The 18,464-nt window shown below is 37.2% G+C and overlaps 1 protein-coding gene across 3 annotated transcripts; it reads left to right on the top strand.

Moving 5' to 3' along the window:
- The first annotated feature begins 492 nt into the window (after positions 1–492).
- Positions 493–18,287, top strand: LOC578672 (heterogeneous nuclear ribonucleoprotein U-like protein 1). 3 transcript variants are annotated; one of them, XM_030999684.1, is made up of 17 exons: positions 496–998; positions 2,072–2,332; positions 2,583–2,685; positions 3,530–3,597; positions 4,920–5,059; positions 5,419–5,518; positions 6,000–6,112; positions 6,512–6,664; positions 7,083–7,190; positions 8,449–8,599; positions 9,060–9,130; positions 12,187–12,309; positions 12,657–12,785; positions 14,670–14,838; positions 15,037–15,363; positions 15,923–16,245; positions 16,623–18,287. In XM_030999684.1, the coding sequence occupies exons 1-17, from the start codon at positions 677–679 to the stop codon at positions 17,016–17,018; spliced, it is 3,057 nt and encodes a 1,018-aa protein (XP_030855544.1). In that variant the 5' UTR covers positions 496–676; the 3' UTR covers positions 17,019–18,287. The 3 variants fall into 3 exon arrangements, with proteins under 3 accessions (XP_011674976.2, XP_030855544.1, XP_783923.3); XM_778830.5 differs by lacking the exons at positions 8,449–8,599; positions 9,060–9,130 and having other exon boundaries at positions 497–998; XM_011676674.2 differs by lacking the exons at positions 12,187–12,309; positions 12,657–12,785; positions 14,670–14,838; ... (1 more) ...; positions 15,923–16,245; positions 16,623–18,287 and adding an exon at positions 9,900–11,878 and having other exon boundaries at positions 493–998.
- Positions 18,288–18,464: the final 177 nt, after the last annotated feature.

An 18,464-nucleotide genomic window follows, 5' to 3' on the forward strand; every position in this document is an offset into this window, starting at 1 on the left:
AATTGATTGGGAATGCATTGGACTGGCGGTTTGGCCATTAATGATGCTATATTTACTTCACCCTTTTTTTTCCAGACGCGTCGTATCGGCAGAAAAGGTGCTCTATTAAAAATGCAAAGTTCTGAACAACACGCCAGAACGGCGATACGTACTCCGCGAACTACATTATTACTCCCATAAAGCAATGCGACAAAAGAGTGGCTAGCTAGCTAGCTCTGTGCAGCCACGCCACCATTTGTTTTTGTAACCTCATCGCTGATTGGATACATTTTTATTATCTTGTATTTCAGATTAATCAAATTAAATTGTTTTCTCGACATAATAGACCTATACGATAGATTATATTGATATTTTATAATACTTTTTTTTAAATGAAATAATTTTGAAAGTTTTTATGATTTAAAACAAAATATTAGGAAAAATGACAAGAAAACTCGATAAATCGAATATCCAATCAAAGGACATTTCTCAAATCAAGTGTACTTAGTTTGTCATTACGTACTAGCATGCTTGCGTTCGCGGTACACTTGTACTGCGGCCCCTACACTGTCGATCCAATTTCTTGAACGATTTAAAGCACCATTTAATATTCTGTGGTCAAAATTCTGTGATTTTATATCTCACTGGTTAAGCCCGTACATATTGAGTTTAAACAGGCAAAATCAAAGGTGATAAAATGAGTGGGATTGAGCCATCAAAATTGAAGGTCGCCGAGCTTCGTGCGGAACTGCAGGCGCGTGGGCTTGATTCCAAGGGAGTGAAGGCTGTGCTCGTTGAGCGATTGGAAAACGCTTTGCTCGATGATGCTGAGGAAGTTGGAAATGAAGATGAACCGACCGAGGCAGAAGGAGATGACAATTTTGATGACGATGTAGTAGAATTGGCACAAGAAGCGCTCCCAGAAGCAGAACAAGGATTTGGTGATGAATTTGGAATTGGATTTTCAGGGGATCAGGAAGGCACCGGCCAAGAAGCTGATGATGATCTCTTGCAAGAAGGTTCGACATCGATGGACATTATTTTTAAAATGATTATTAATTGAGATGTGTGAAAAAATATTACATGTAATGTAACTAATCTATCAGTAAAAAAAAAGGGGGCGCTGGTCCGGGAATAAGGACCGTTTGCGTAAACTCGAGTCGGACAGACGCGTCCTCGAAAAAATAAATTAAGCCAGGGTCCGCATTTCTTCGGCGCTTTGCCAGTAGGGGCTGGGCGCTGGTCCGAGAATGAGTATGGTCCTCGTAAACGAGGATGTCATGAACGCGTACAAAATGTGTCCTAAAAAATATGGATTGTCTGTATTTTTGCGGAGGATTTTTCATCGGTGCTCTGCGGGTTTCGGGTTATTTTTGAGGATGAATTGGTCTGCAAACAATCCTTATTCTCAGACCAGTGCCCCTACTGTCGGCAGGTGTAGGGTTTCCGATCTGCGTGCTGGCAATGCGAGAAAAAAAAGGGATTCCGCGTAATTAAAATTCCCCCAGTTCGCTGTCTTCTCGAGGATTAAACATTCATAACAATCGTCCGCATTTTTGCGGACGATCCTAATTTTAATCGTGCGTCCGTCTGGGTTTACATAGATATCCTCGTTAACATGGACAATCCTTATTTTCTGGCAAGCGCCCCCATGATACATACGGTGCATGAATGTTACAGATGATTATGATAATAATTAGTATAGACTAGACGTGATTTAAATTACTCAAACGGTTGGTTTCGGTTTAAATGCAAAGGCATGCAGTATAGGCTATAGATCTATAGCATTGATAAAAGCAAATGGGTAATGTCAAGTTATATCTTTTTTGGTATGTACCATTTCACATTGCGAAATTCACTGATGAAACGTACACTGCCAGTTCTGTTTCTAATTGAGCACTCATATCGTGAAGATACTGAACTTGTGATTATCTGAGGATTTTCCTTGTGTATCTTTCTGTTCAATTCTGTTCAATTTGAATTGCCAACGGAGAAGGAAAAAAATTGTCATGTCAATTGGATTTATGCATATGTAACTTGTTTCTCACTTTGTATGTTGGTTGGTTGGTCTCAATTTTTCCCCTTGTTACAGGTGAAGAGGGTGGAGATGACCAGCTCTTAGCAGACTTGGAGATTCCTCCCGCAATGGAGGAACCAGAAGCTGAAGCAGCACCTCAAGATGTTGATGAACCCCAAGAGGAAGAGTCTATGCAACAAGAGGTGGAAGCTGTGCCTCAAGTCACAGAAGATGCACCACAAGCAGTGGAGGAACAGGGGCAGGATGAACAGCAACCAGAAGGCATGGAGCAAGCAGTAGAGAAGGAAGGGGAAAATGGAGAGCAGACTGGGGATGGTAATGAAAACTATATGAATTATGAAACACATACCATGTGAATTGTCTTATTTTAGGAATGTACAATTTTTTACGAAGTTATGTTCCATAACAAACAAACAAATATTTGTATTGATACAAGTCACATAAATCAACCTGGGTGTTTTTTAATTTGTACAAGAATATCAACTGCTGCTAATTCTTATAAAAAGTTGTTTCTCTGTTTAAGTTGAATAATATTTACAACTCTATCATGTTTTATCATTTCCAGGAGACAAAAAAGAAGAAGACAAAGACAAGGAAAGGAAACGAGACCATGAAAACAGGAACCGTGATCGCCGATCTGGAGGCAGGGATCGATCTCCTAGAAGAAGGTGGGTGAGAGTAAAGGAGACTTGTTTGGATGTCCAGTGATGATACTTTCACTGCCAGTTCTGCTTCTGACAAACATGAAGATACTGAACTAGTGTTACTTTCTGAGGGCATAAATGATATACATGTAGTTGAGTTCATGCTCCAAACACTTGCATGTTTAGTTTACCATAGCTCTTCAGTGTTTTAATCAGTCAATTTTATTTTATAATGGGAAGTGGCTTTGAAAGCATTGGCTTTCCTATCTTATTTATTTTCATTACTTGTCCTTGTACTTCACTACCAGATTCGTGCATTTAATTGCAAATTAATAGAATTTAGTTGAATTTAGAATTCATTATAATTATCATATCTAGGCAATTCGTTTTAGAATAAGATTTTTTAAAAAGGCTTGAAACATTGTATATATAGACAAGCAATTTGAGAATAACACACTATATATTTGCTCTTACATTTGATTATTCAGTGATTACAGTATGCTTCTCGTGAGATTTTATATATTTATAAGAATTAGGCCTACTCTAAATGTAGTTATAAATCTCCCCAAGATAAGACAGGAATGTCTATACCATTGAAGAGGAATGGTTTGAAGCGTGGACTTTTAACTTGGCATATTTTGTTTACTCTCAATTCCAATTGTTCTAACTGGATTGGGGATTCCCAGATTCCAGGAATTTTGAAAGGTCCTGGTTTGCACACTTTACAGGAAGCTGGCTATGAGGAAGTGGACACATTCATTTCATGATTGGTTCACTCTAAATCAAATTTATTTAGTATTAGGAAATGCATTGAATGCAATGTACCAGTAAACCAGGCTAACAAAGATTTTCTCATTACTGTTTTCAGAACACCCCCTCCTGTGACCATGGAAGAAGATGATGATATTCCAGACACACAGTGTGTGCTCAGCAAATGTAAGTTACTTCATGATTTATTCTAGATTTATATCAGTTTTAGTGTATCCATGTAGAATTAATTGTAATGAAGATGGGACAGGAATCTGCATGTTTGAAATGAAGCAAACATTAACTGATAATGGAGGCATAATAGTAAGGCTGTGCACAACAGTGTAATGAGGTACCCTAGTACACTCCCAGGCTCACAAGCGAATATTCGGACGCCATGTTTTTTTATAATTTTTTTGAATTTTAAAAAAAAAATTGAATTTTTTTATTTTTGAATTTTTTTGAATTTTTTTTTGTTTTGTTGCCACTACCATACCACTCGGCAGTTTCCCAGGTCCCTCGCCGAAAACGCATGCAATTTTACTTTGAGTTGAAGGCGCCGATTTAATAAGAATAATAACAGTAAACAATGCTGTTTTAAAAACCAAAGATGGCAGAATAATCCATTTTCCTCCAAGTCCAACAGAAATCTGGACATTTGGTCCCAGTTTCTGAAAGGTGAGTTTGACAGTGCTTGAGTTGGGAAGCATTTTTACCGACGGTACCATGCCAGCGGCCGTCGCTCTCCCTGGCACGGGTAAGCGTGGGCTGGACATTTTTTTTTTTTTTTAATTATTTTTTTTTGCGGCCGAATATTCGGGTACGAGAAATCGTACCCGAGTAGTTGGCAACCGTGCGGGTACTCGAGCATTCGACTACCCGTCGCAGCCTTACATCATAGTATTTAACCCCTTCTCTCAAATTTTGCAGGGTATGAGGAAAGATGTTATGTTATACCTTTTATGGTATGTACCATTTCACATAGCTAAATCCACTGATGAAACGTACACTGCCAGTTCTGCTTCTGATTGAGCACTCATAATCGTGAAGATACTGAACTTGTGTGACTATCTGAGGATTTTCCTTGTTTAGCTTTCTGTTCAAGCTCTGATACACTATAGATGTTGCCGTGTGCTTTTTTATGCCTTCACCTACCAGCTACACATGTTTTTTAGAGTTGTTTAAAAGTACAATCAATATTAGTCCATACTTAAGGTTAATAATGACAAGATATAAAAAAATTGGAATGAAATTACAAGCTTCTATGCTATGTAGTGATGCGAAGGGCAAAATTAGAGTTTGGTATTACTGGTTATATTCATTGTGATGAAGGTGCAAGTTATGGACTATGACATGTAGTTCTTTGCATTCAACGCCAATTTTCATTTTGTGGTTTGCCCTTTTATTTGTAGTTGGAGGAGTATAGCATCTTGAGTAAGTTATTATATAAGTGCACTTTATAAGTATATTATTATTTTAACGCTTTCGATTTACCTTCATTTTCTTTGTAGACCTCTCCGACTTGAATCTGAAAATTGGTAAGGATGGCTACAATATCTGTCCCCTCAGCATGGAAGGATTCGCATACATGTGGGGAGGAGTCAAGGCTACCCATGGAGTGAACAAAGGAAAGGTCGCATTCGAATGCAAGGTTTGTTTTCCCAAATACTGGTTATGGTAATATGTAATAAATAGAACAGTCAAATATGTCTAAGTTGTTTTTCTACAAACAAACATGCACATATATTGTTAAAGATTCATTAGGTGGTTTGCCATTTAGTTGTAGTTGGAAGAGTTTTATTTTAAGTAATCATGATGTCCATGCTGTTTATGAATCCACTGATGAAACATACACTGCCAGTTCTGCTTCTGAATGAGCACTCATAACCATGAAGAGACTGAACTTGTGTTGTTATCTGAGGATGACCTGTTTTTTCCCCATTCCAATCGGCTTTTTTGCATCTCTGATATTCTATTAACAACAATGTTATTTTTCTTTTTGTCTCATAGCTGGAGTCACAAGCTGATGTACGTCATCTTCCCCCTGAAGAGAACAACAGACATGTTGTCCGTGTAGGATGGTCCATTGACGCTTCTTCTCTTCAGTTAGGTTAGTTCATTTCCGTGTAAATAACTCTTTTCAAGTGTAATGGTGGGATATTCTACAAGACCAAGTATTCACTTCCTTGATCCATCGGTGACTTGGAGGCTGAAAGATGTATTACTCAATATATTGAACTTGATAAGAGCATTATTTCCTGCGTGGAGTTCATATGTTTGGATTTGTGTAATTCTATGATGAACCGTACACTGCCAGTTCTGCTTCTGATTGAGCACTCACAATCTTGATGATACTGAACTTGTGTCGCTATCTGAGAATTAGGTAACTATCCATAATAAAATAATTCAAAGAAACCATCAATCTAGTCATAAGAGTCATCTGAAATGTCCAGTGGAAAGAAAGAAAACTTTTAAACAGATTGGTACTGTTCAGGGAGAAATGAAGAAAGTATTGATTTCTGAACTCAATTTAAAGTAAGCAAACTTCTAAGAGCTTGAACATGAATTTTTTTTCTTCTATGTTTCTACAGGAGAGGAAGACTTTTCCTTTGGGTATGGTGGAACAGGAAAGGCATCAGTCAAATGCAAGTTTGTGGACTTTGGAGAGAAGTTTGGCGTGGGTGATGTCATCGGGGCGTACGTGGTAAGTCCTCAGTTGCTATTGACTTAAAATTTGTTGAGGATATTTTAATATGTTTGAAGAGTTTAAAGAATTATGATATATCTTGCCAAGTATAACTTGAGAATTTTAGCGGTTTTATCTGAGAATAAGGTAACAATGATCTGTCCTGGTAAGTGGGATTACTTAAATATTGTATGAATTATATGAACAATTTTTGTTGTTTAGTTTTCCCTGTAATGCATATGAGGAGCGAAATGCCAGTATAGGGTAGTGTCAAACTTACATACTCTGACAATGTTCTAACCATGATATGATAATTTCTTACAGGATCTAAATTACTGGGAATAAAATTCAATTATTTTTACCAATCAATGTCAACATAACGACAATTTTTAACAATTAATTTGCTTTTGATTGCAGGACTTTGAAGGAGAGAAGCCTACCATCTCGTACACCAAGAATGGAACTGACCTTGGTGTTGCTTTCACCATTGAAGAAGATCTGAATGGTCAAGCCCTGTTCCCTCATTTCATGGTCAAGAACATCTCAGTTGAGGTCAACTTTGGCCAGAAGGTAGGAAACAGCAGCAAACTTGAGCAAAGCTTATTAATTTTGTGCAATCAGTTCTTTTTTTCAACTTTAATTGAGAGGACTCAATTCTACACTCCCAGTTCTGCTTCTGATTGAGCATGAAGAGACTGAACTTGTGTTGCTATCTGAGAAGCGAGTAAAAAGAGAACAGAAAGAGAAATTAATTTAAATCTGTTTTATCTCTGCTCCACTTCTGGTGTCATGTACCCTTCAGGATACTTCTGATTCAATACTATATGTGCCATTTTAGATTACTTTCTCTGTAATTGTTGTAGTACAGGGGACCCTAAACAGTCTGTTATTTGTAAGTTTTATTTGCTAGTCAAGAATCGTTGCAGATGAAAAAATGCTTTCATTTGATTCTAATTGCTTTATTTACAACTTTCATTTCGTTACACAGGAGGAGCCATATTTTCCTTTGAAGGAAGGATTCTCTTTCCTAGGTCAGCTACCCGCCGAGGACACAGAACGTGGACCTAAACCTCCTGCAACCAAGAAGGATTGCGAGGTAAGTCTTCACCATATGGGGTTTTATGATCTCTCCGGAGGCCAGCTCCTTCCATTCATGTATTCTCATCTGGCGTTCTGATTATTTTATAATTTTCATATTTATGAAAAATATGCATATGCATATGCCCCCCTTAAAAATTTGCTTGCCAGTGTAAAGATCTTAAATTTGGGGGCTTCCCATTTAGAGTTGTGAAGCCTCATTTAATATAGAATTGCAATTATTTATATGATTGGGAGAGGGGGTTGGGGGGATAAAGAGTGACTTTATTATTGTTTGCAAATTTTGGGTAGGTAAATCGGCTATTAGTAATGTCCATTGATGTTACACTGACAGTTCTATGAATGAGCACTCACAAACATGAAGAAATGTAATGATTGTTTTCATCTAGGTTTAGGGACACAGAAATCCAGTAAATAATCCAGAAAATAGTGGTTACCATTACCTTTGATTTGTTATCAATTTATCCAAAAGGTGAATAAATGTGTGAAGAGAAGATTGGTTATACAAATTATTATATAGATATTACCATTGTGTACAAAATGTGAAGCTCTTCAAGTATCAACATGGTCTTAGCTGGTTCTGATTTCAACAATAGAACTTGTTGATATAACATGCAAGGCATTCCAAGAACCACATGTCATATTTTGTTTTGTTTTTTATTTGTTTTGTGTGTGTATGTCTTGTATATTGTGTTTCTGTTAACTTATGTTTGACCTTTACATGTGTAACTGTTTTGTTTGTTTGAATGTGGTTTTATATGTTTGTATCAGTCTGATCAATAAAATGAAAATAAACTTTTAAAAAAGTTAACACCAGTCTACAGTATGTAGAGTTACTAGAGTAATTGAGTTTATAATGTAATTTTAAGATATTGTTACCGTCTGCCATTTGCAATAAATATTAAACCACATCAGAAGCCATCTGTATTTGGTTGTGAAGACTTCATTTCATGGTAAAGCTGCAAGAGTGCTGGTTTTGAACTAAGAGGAAAGTTGCTCATCTCTTCATGTGACATTGATGGCTGTGTGGGTACTCTAATATAAGCCACTGATTAGTCGCCAGTGGCACAACTAACCCATGATTGCACAGAATATCACACTTCTGATGAGACCGGATTCATGACCATCACTCCCATCATGAGCACCCAACATAACACCATCATTCGTGTCGGCAGCAACTTACCCATGGAATGAACACCCATCAACCCATCTTTTAGCTAGCTGCTGGTCAGCCAATATCCTTTCCCATTTCCCAGAATGTTGCAGTGCTGGTAGGCTTTGCTGATGAGTGGAGCCCTTGTATCATACCAGTTAGTCATATTCTGGAAGGAGCAAGTGTCCAGCATACATTTGTTACTGTCTTGTGGAAGGGATCTCTTCTTCGCGGAAAAGTGCTGTCTGTTCTGCGTAAGTGCTTGAAACTTTGAAAGAGCAACAGCTTCTACATGGAATAATATGGGCATATTGGACATATATCACCACAATCTCAAGCTATTGGGATAAACTTGATCAAAATGAAATGTGGGAGGGGGGTGCTATTTCGTTTTCATTGGAATGTCAGAATAGAATGTCGGAGGTCACATACTTAGGCACTCTTCTATTTCTACGAGAAGTTTAGGTGGATATTTTAAAAGTGTAATGAATAAATAAGGGATGCCAGTTTTCCGGCTATGTTCATGACGTCTTTCCATTCAGGCTTTATATTGTACAGCACATATGAGACTCCAACATGTCTAAGTCTCTTTATCAGCTCATTATGTGAAACCAGCTGGATATCACTAATTGTCTTGTATAAGATCATGAGTAGAAGAACAAAGCTTCGTGGTCTTATTTTTAGATGAGATGCATTATCATTTCTAATATGCAGGCAATGCAGAGGATGTTAAGATGCTGGTCCAGTATCTTCCATGTCCTGTCTCTCTTGAATGCAAGAACAAGGTGTGTGTTTGGAGCTATGATGCATCCAGGAATTATACAGAGATCATTTATTGCTTATCTGTTACACACATCACAAAATTGAATAATATTCAGTCATACCCTATTTTCATAGTTTTCTCTTTTTATAGGGAAATAAGTTGATTTTTTTTCCCTTTTGTAAATCAAAGTTTTTTCATAGGTTTCCAGTATTATTTATTCCTTAAAAGGTAATAATGAAGCAACAAGGACAATATATACTAAACTAGTACTGATAAATGAAAGTGTAATAGTATTTAACCTGTCTCTCAAAGTAATGTATTATGTACCATTTCACATTGCTAAATCCACTGATGAAACGTACACTGCCAGTTCTGCGTCTGATTGAGCGAAGATACTGAACTTGTGTGATTATCTGAGGTTTGTCCTTGTTCTCTACAAGCTCTGATACATAATAGATGTTGCTTTGTCCTTTTTTTTATGCCTTCATCTCTGAAGGTGGTGCTGGGGAAATTATGTTTTTGGATTGTCCGTCAGTCGGAACCATTGAGCAAATGTTAACCAAACTTGGATCAAGTGTGCATGAGTATGCAAGGATGAACTCATTAAATTTTGGGTGGAAAAGGTCAAAGATAAGGGTCATAAAGTGTTCAAAACTGCCACGAAATATCTGGTTACTGTGATAACTTGAAAGCATTAAAGCAGTTCAAACCTAGCGTGGATGAAGTATGAATGAGCATACAAGAATAAATTGAATGAATTAATACTATCTTATCTTGTCCTATTTTCGTAGATGACTGAAGACATGTTCCTGAGTAGTGATGATAGTGTTAGTAAGACTTTAAAGAAATTGCTTGAAGCTCGTTTAAACAATCTCTACCAGACTTCATTTTGCTCAGTCAAGCACACACTAAAACAAAATGCTCCCTACCAGGCATTTGACACTCTTAACCCAAGGTTAAGCCTCCCAGGATATTACCAGCTTCAAGAGACAAATGCAGCAAATTGTCACGAACCAAAGGAGGGTTGTGGGGTTTTGGAATCACTTATAGCAAATATAAAAATGTTAAACGGTAGACTTTCGGTAGCTTTAGAGCATAGTAATGAGGTACAGGACGTGTGCCATGATCTCACCACGATGGATAAGAAGTTGCAAGTACCCAAGAAGAAGATGAAAAGGCTGTCCCCAGGATCAGCAGCAGGTATTCCGAGAAGAAAATCTGCTGGTAAAAGCATGAATCGCTCACCAAGACCATCCTTTGTGTCTCTTGACCAAAGCCCTGATGCCCCTCCTCAACCTAAGGCCACTACTAAGCCTAAGGCAGCACAAAGGAAGGTTCATTCTTCCATGATTCATTCCAAGTCGGATGAAGTTAAAGGAGGAGCAAGGGGGAAACCGTCCAAGGTCGTGTTGCGCAGATCAGAGGTGGAGAAGATCTACAAGTCTAGTACTAACTACCGAGTGTGTGCACTACGTTTGGCAAGAAAGATGTTCCCAGGCAAGAAAGCAGGTTCTCGGCAATCTGTTCCGACCGAGTGTCCCAGGATGTTAGAGGTTCGGCATCACATCTTTGAACTATACAATGTTCCTGCTGCAGAACAGGATACTGTATGGCAGGAGTGTAGACAACTTCTCGACCAGTCTTTCTCATTTGAGGATCTGCAGCTAGACTGTCTTTTTCCGAAATGCCCCAAGCTTGTTACTTCTCGTGGCAGAATTAATTAAACTTTAATAAAAGCAAGAAGCTTTCTTTCAGGAAACCAAAGTTATGTTTTGTGTGAAAGACAGAGATCTAAGCATTTGGTTTTGAAAACTGTATCCTGGTCAATGTGTGAATATATATGTGTTTGTGAAAAGTTATTCATGTATATTCAGTTTGTTTAATGTGTGCTTGTTTGTTAAATCTTCCGTCTGCAAAGAGAAACAGTTTGAAAATAGTACTTGTAATGATGTGTAGGAAGAGGTTGGCTGTGATGTATCGTTTGTAGTTTCCTTTTGTGTCTTCAATATTATATTGAAAACAGAAACATGATTCAAAATATCATGTCAATGGAATAACTAAGAAGGTCGATAGGCTTGGTATCAGTAATATTTAAATATACATGTATTGTGCCATAAAATGATGGTAACTTTTTCTTTTGAAGCAATATCAGAAATATTAAGGTATTAATGGAAATGCAATGAACATTTTTAAACCACTCTGGTAACGGAATGGTTTATTATAAACTTCACTCAAGATATTTGAGAGTAATTTGTATTTGATGTGTGTTTTTTTTGTGTGTGTGTGTAGTAGTAGTTGTTTCGTTTTTTGTTCTGTGATCCATACAATTTACATTTGTTTCTAAGCATCCCCCCCCCCCCCCCGATTACTGGAATAATATTCTCAAAGATTCCTGAGTACCTGTTCATAAAAAGACCAATAAAGTTAGCCCCTTCCTTTATGGTTTCCTTTGGACATAAACAGTGCCCACTGTGACTTTGTATTACATTGTAGTTGGTTCATACTGTTTGTATGTTTGAGTGACTATACGTTGTTTGTTCATGGTGATTAGCAAGATGGATTATGCCATGGCTGTATATTAGGGTTATTATTCTGTTATTTTTGTGTTTATAGTACCCCATCTTTGACAGGATATATCATTGATTTGCCATTATCATTGTATATTGAAATGTATTATTACTATTGTTAATCATAATTTTGTGCTGCATGTCCACAAAGATTGTTAGCATACCACTTGTGCAAAGAAATAAAATCAAGTTTAAAGAAATTATTTCTTGTGTAAACTGTATTTTGAATTGATCATTCAAACACTTACTAATAATTCCATACAATTCAGAATTTTTAAAAAAACTTTATTCATTAGAAATAAAACATTGGTATTGGAACTATCAACAGAATCAAATAACAAATCTACAACTTTTTGGTGACACTTTCCTAAACATGGAACACACATACCTACCAAAATACTGCTATTCATCTCACATTTATTGATTTATATGGCCAAGTTCATCAACAATTTCATACCATGCTTGTTGTTTCTATCATGTTTCTAATTGTGTCCCATTCTTTTTTGTGTAGCTGCTGATGATGGTGGGTCTGCCTGGCTCTGGCAAGACAACATGGACCATCAAGGCTTGCAAGGAGATGACCGACAAGAAGTACTACATCCTTGGTACCAACCTCATCATGGATAAGATGAAGGTAGGTCAAAATGTCAAGCCGAATACAACCATTGTATCACCAGATCCACTATTAATATCTGTATGGGTGAAAAGGCCTGTGGAATGCTGGATCATTCTACATGTAGAAAGAAAAATTTATGATTATAGTTCAGATTGAAATATGGGAGGCCTATATGAATATTTGTGTTTCATAGGATTTTTTGTATACGCAATGAAATGGTTTTCTGCTGTTTAAAATAGTTGCAGTTTATGTTACCTAGGAAATACATGTTTGTAAGCTCTAATCGAAATATTTATTTAGGATTTTACCGTTAAATATTAATGGAATTGCTCATTAGTTATTAACATTAACCGAACTGTTTACAGGTGATGGGGCTCCGCCGTTCGCGCAACTATGCCGGCCGTTTTGACAAGTTGATGGACTTGGCTACCAAGTGCTTGAATCGATTCTTTGAAGTTGCAGCCCGGAAGCGCCGTAATTACATTCTTGACCAGGTATGTCGTCAAACTGGAGGTAGAGTCAGTTTCATGCTGAACTCCTTCCTTGCCTTGTTGCACAATGCTGAAAGATTACCCCAAAATGACTGAAATTCTCAGTGCATTACGAATCAATAAAACATACCTCTTGTAACATAAGTGAGCGTGCCATTGGTTTTACTTAAACAGTAACATTTTGGAGTTTAGATTGAGTAGATATTTGTAGTGAAAAGTACTTCATGCATTATTGGGCATTCTTTGTTATTTTAATTTTTGAAGAATAGCCTTATTTGGTATAATTTTTCTCTCTTGTAGAACTTTCCTATGTAATTGCAGTTGAATGATATAAATGATTATCGTATCAGGTGATCAAATGCATTTTTTTACAACAAAGATATGCTTATTTTAGTGACTCTTGAAATGATGACATCACAATGCTTCAGCAAAATGTCATGTATAATGAAGAGCAATACTACAAGGTGCAAAAGCAGAGCCATTTCTGGTAGTTAATGATAATTGATTTGTGGCTTGGAAGAAGAAAGGTGAACTAAAACAGTAAGGAAGTTCTCTGATGCTACGATTCTTCATGACAAAAAGTAAACTTGCATTCAAGACAATGATTGTTGCAGGATTAGATGGCAAGTGATACTCAATGCGATACGCAAGGAAATTTTGGTCTTTTCTGAATTCTAGAAAAGTAAATTAATTTCAACATACCCTACAGGATATGAGCAAATGATAGTCAGTGTCAAATTTAAAGAGGATGATTATAACCAAAGTGATTAGTATGGATGATTAGAGGAAAGTTGGTGAAGATTCTTTTATAATTGAGATTATATCAATGGAGCTAATGACTGCTACATGTAGGTAAAGAGATGGACCAACTTGGCTTGGAATTGGTAATAATTTCAATGGGGTTATGGTGATTTGCCTCCTCCAAACTAATACAAAATTAGTAAAAGCCACCATACCAGAGAAAGGAGTTTTGTAAAGAGTCCATGTGAAAAATTAATTATTTTCATTAGGTATTAATGAATAAATATGATGGCTAAAAGAAAATAAGTAAAGTAAATTTTTCGCAAGCATGTGAAATCGTGCATACTTGTCTATTTTTTTCATCTTTCAGCTATGGATACAGCAAATATAGAGATTTAAAAATTAGACTTGGGTATTAAGAATCTGTAGCAAAGGGTTCCTTGTCCTTGTTGGATTTGAACTGGTAGTTTTGGAGAAAACATATTCATGACTTATCTGAGATACACCTGTCATGAATGACAAAGTAGTGTAGAACTGAGATTTGGATTACAATGGTATTCAGACGTACAAATTCAATTTGACAGTCAAATAATAGAACTGCAAAGAAGTGAATATTTCGTCATATCAAAGGCATTATCTTTGTTGTTGGCTCAGCCATGGGTTTTTTTCGCATGCATAATGGAGAACTGTTTTTGTTTTTCATTTGATTAAATGATTTATTTCAAGTGATTTCAAGTGATATGTTTTGATGTTTGAATTATAATATGCCTAAGAATGTAATAGCTCTCTTAAAATGATGTGTGTGAATTACTCTGATTGTAGTTGAACTAAGTCATAGTATATTTTGTAATTATGTTAAGTATCACCAATGGCATCTCAGGTTAAGAGGTAGATTTGAAGATTTAATGCACTTTCTTTTGTATATGTTGGTTTTGAAATTTCAGTCTTGTGCACAAGGCAGCACTACTAACCACTTCTTTCTTTCAGATGGGTTTGTATATGGCATCAAACTATTGTTATGACCATTTGAGTAACATGTATGGACTTATCATTACAGAGAATTGAATGAAGATGCGGCTTTGATAGCCCATGAATGGAATCAGAAATAATCACTATTATTCTCTCCTACTCCAATGCTGCTGTCAGACAAATGTGTATCCCTCCGCAAGAAGAAGAAAAATGCGCCCTTTTGAGGGTTTCAGCACCAAAGCAATCGTATTAGTTCCCTCTGAGGAAGAGTTTAAGAAGCGGATCGAAAAACGCACTAAAGAAGAAGGCAAGGACGTCCCGGACCACGCTGTGAATGAGATGAAAGGTAGGGATCAGCCAGTAATGGCTCAAACAAATGTAATCACCCATCGTCTTACTCTCTCCTAGAATTAGCCTGTAAAGTGTTAATGTAGGAAACTGTACAGTAAGTGTAAATTAGTAATCTCACAGCTTCATGTTGTACTATTTCTGTGCACTAATTTTCTTTATCCTTTCGTACTAACCCACACTCTAATTTATCTAGCCAACTTTGAGCTCCCTGAGAAGGGTGTGCTCTTTGATGAGGTGGAGTACATTGAGCTGAATGAGGAAGAGTGCAAGCCCCTGGTAGAGCGCTACCGTAAAGAAGGCAAAGAGGCTGGAGGACTCAAACCTCGCTTTGACCGTCGTCCTGGTGGAAGAGACTTCCGAGGAGGCTATGACCGTGGTGGATACGGCCGTTATGACGATCGACGAGGAGGCTATGGTGGGGGCGGTGGCTATCGCTCTGGCTCTGATTATGGTGACCGTCGTGGAGGCTATGGTGGTGGTGGAGGAGGAGGTGGATACAGAGGAGGCTACCGTGAAGGAGGTATACCATCTATCCTACTTTTGATTCAATGACTTATCTACAGATTGTGCAGTGCATCTATATTTTCTGATTTTTAATTCAACATTGATTGATGGAGGGGGGGGGGGGGGGGGGGGGGGGGGGGTTATTAAATAACCTATTCATGCAGGTGAGCCCTAGTGCTAAAATGTACAATTTAATGATAGTGCCTTGTGAAACTAATGCCTAAGTATAGAGAGTGTTCAAATTTTAGATGTGTATCCAAGTTGTTTTTGTTCTGCAGATGCAGTCTGTTTTAAATGGTAGAACTATCAAGGTATTAATTACACAATACCAGTTGTCTGTAAACAGATTCCAATCTCCCAATATTGTGCCTTTGTTGGAAGTTCAAATTGATACATTCCCTTACTATATGTTTAGTATTGTGTTTATATGTTCTTATGCTTGAAGTGATAATAAATATCCTATCACAAGACATCATTGTAAGCGTTGTGGAGGTGGATGGTGGTGGAGGTGGATATAGTGTTTGCAAGAAATTATCTCTATCTAATCTGCTCATTTTACTTATCTCTTTCTTCAGGTTGGAACCGTGGAGGAGGCGGAGGTGGTGGATATGGTGGTGGACGTGGCGGCGGTGGAGGATACAACAGTGGTGGATACGGAGGCAGTGGTGGCTACGGTGGTGGACGTGGCGGCGGTGGCGGAGGAGGAGGAGGATACAACAGTGGTGGATACAACAGTGGTGGCGGTAACCGTGGAAGCTCAAGCTATGGAAGTGGTGGTAGCAGCAACTACAAGGGCAACTCAAGCTCTGGTAGCTATGGAAGCCAGAGTAGTGGTGGAAGCTATGGCAATCGTCAGAACCAAAGCTCCCAAAGCTCCTACAACAAATACGGAAACCAGGTAATTTTATGTGATTATGGCATTGAGAGGGAAAACTTTAATACTTGTAGAATATGAGCTGCTCATGGTTGTATGACTAGACCCTGTACCTATAGATTCCACAAGCCAACATGCAGTACCTCTTATTGGTGTTTACCGAAATGAAGATGACTGGAAATTGATTGTCTAAAGAAAAGAACCTCGTTACAGATTTTTATACCAACTCCTTTTTTATATTGATCCTAAATTGTAAATTATAGTAATGTATTGTGACAAGTACATGTAGTTCAGCGTATTGTACTCATATATGTATGTTTTCATGGCTATGTTCATGAATAAGTTGTATTTTGGATTTAAAATATTTTAATCATATATTATTTGGTATTTCTTCCTCACAGTCCAACTACCAACAGAATAAGCAGTCAAGTTACAACCAGCAGTCTACCTACGGCAGTGGCAGTGGCAGTTCAACAAGCAACTATAGCTCAAACCAAGGCTATGGTTCCTCAAACTACAGCAACACTTCAGCCGGGTATGGTAGTAGCAGTAGCAGCAACACCACTGCCGCCGCTGCCGCTCCCGCCAGCACCGGCTACAACCAGGGCAGCCAAAGCTCTTACAACCAGTCATACCAGCAACAGACCCCACAACAAAACCAATCAACCCAGCAACAGTACGCCAACTACCAACAGCAGTATCAGCAATACTACCAACAGAACCCTCAGTATGCCCAACAGTATGCTCAGTACTACGGCAACTATGGCAACTATGGAGGTTCTGGGTCCACTCAGTAAACGAGGTGGTCAAAGAACAAGGTTGGGATGATTATTCATGAGACATGGGTAGTCCGTCCAAATCTTCGCTCTTTGATTTGTTCAGGTTTCTCTGTGAGTAGGTTGACCTCAATAAGTCTTGTTGATTTTTTAGAACTTGCATGATATTTTCTGACTCTTTCAAATGTATATTTAGCAAGATATGGATATCTGTGTATTGTACCCCACTAGAATTAAAAAATCTGGATGACAAACACAATAACCTATAGAATGAAAAATGGTGTAAATATACAGTTTGAAAGGAAATTGCAAAAAGAAAGAAGGATAAGTGAATACAGTGGGTAACAGATTCTAAAAATGTCAAATATAAGACAGTGTGTAAATAGTAATAAAATGAGGGAGATTATCAATGTTTGTATTTTTAAAATGTTGTTTTATGGATTGAAACGTTAGATTTTGTATTAGTTTATTTTTAATTTTTGTTGGATTTGATTTACACACAAAATGAAACTTTTGGTATGTCAGTGAGGTTTTCTGTCCATTGTGATATTTGTTTACTAGTAATCATGAAAACAATTTTGCATTCTTAATTAGTCTCCATGTGTCCGTTTTACAGTTGAAAAACATTCCGACATCAGGATTTGTTATGAATCTAGTCTTTGCTTCTGGATACACACCACTACACATTTTCTTTTAGTATTTGATAAATTGTGTGTCATTTCAGTAGATTTACAGCAGCTTTTACTAAAAGTGATCCGGAGGTAAAAAGTCAAACGGTGAATATCATTGTGCTGTATATGATGTGTTGTGTTTTATGTGTACGTTATTGAACCAGTAAGTCATCATATCTGTAAGAAGTTAAAGCAGGAAATTGAAGTTCATGTTTTTAGGTACTCCCTCTAGTGAAAATATAATCAATATATATCGCACATATAAAAGAAGGGATTCTAAGATTACAAAAAACTTATAAGAGGACTTCATTGAACGTAAAGAAATCAACAACATACACATCAATAATAGAGACATCAAACCTACATGTAAATACATACTTTCATGTTAATGCAATTACTGCTATTTGAATCTTATTCTTGCCTTCACTTTGAGAAGAGCATTGGTTCTATGATGATTACTGAAATGTGTTTCTTAATTTTGTACATACATTTATTATGCAAATTTGATGAAAGGAATGTTTTGTTAGATGTAGACTTGTTGATTATCTCAATCCATCTACCATGCTATCTCAGGAGACAGAAGACTCTTTCCTGACTTAATAAATTTCTGAACTGTGAATTTGCTGTTGTTTTGTCCTTTTAAATTGCTTTAGTGTGAAGAAATGTTTTAATGTGATATGAAAGAGATCAAAGGTGGTTTCATTGATATGAAGCTGAAAATGTGCTAGATAAACATACAGAATTTGACATACAGGTACTCCCCAACAATTATGAGCCTCAAAAATCTCTCTGTGTG

The sequence above is a fragment of the Strongylocentrotus purpuratus genome, unplaced genomic scaffold (genome assembly GCF_000002235.5).
Source record: "Strongylocentrotus purpuratus isolate Spur 01 unplaced genomic scaffold, Spur_5.0 spur5_scaffold_5, whole genome shotgun sequence".
Taxonomy (NCBI): domain Eukaryota; kingdom Metazoa; phylum Echinodermata; class Echinoidea; order Camarodonta; family Strongylocentrotidae; genus Strongylocentrotus; species Strongylocentrotus purpuratus.

Bases quoted from the DNA above. Each gene is read 5' to 3' on its own strand.
- LOC578672 (XM_030999684.1), top strand. From the start codon at position 677: ATGAGTGGGATTGAGCCATCAAAATTGAAGGTCGCCGAGCTTCGTGCG. The intron at 2,686-3,529 runs GTGGGTGAGAGT...TACTGTTTTCAG, and splicing joins GATCGATCTCCTAGAAGAAG to AACACCCCCTCCTGTGACCA. The intron at 12,310-12,656 runs GTAGGTCAAAAT...AACTGTTTACAG, and splicing joins TCATCATGGATAAGATGAAG to GTGATGGGGCTCCGCCGTTC.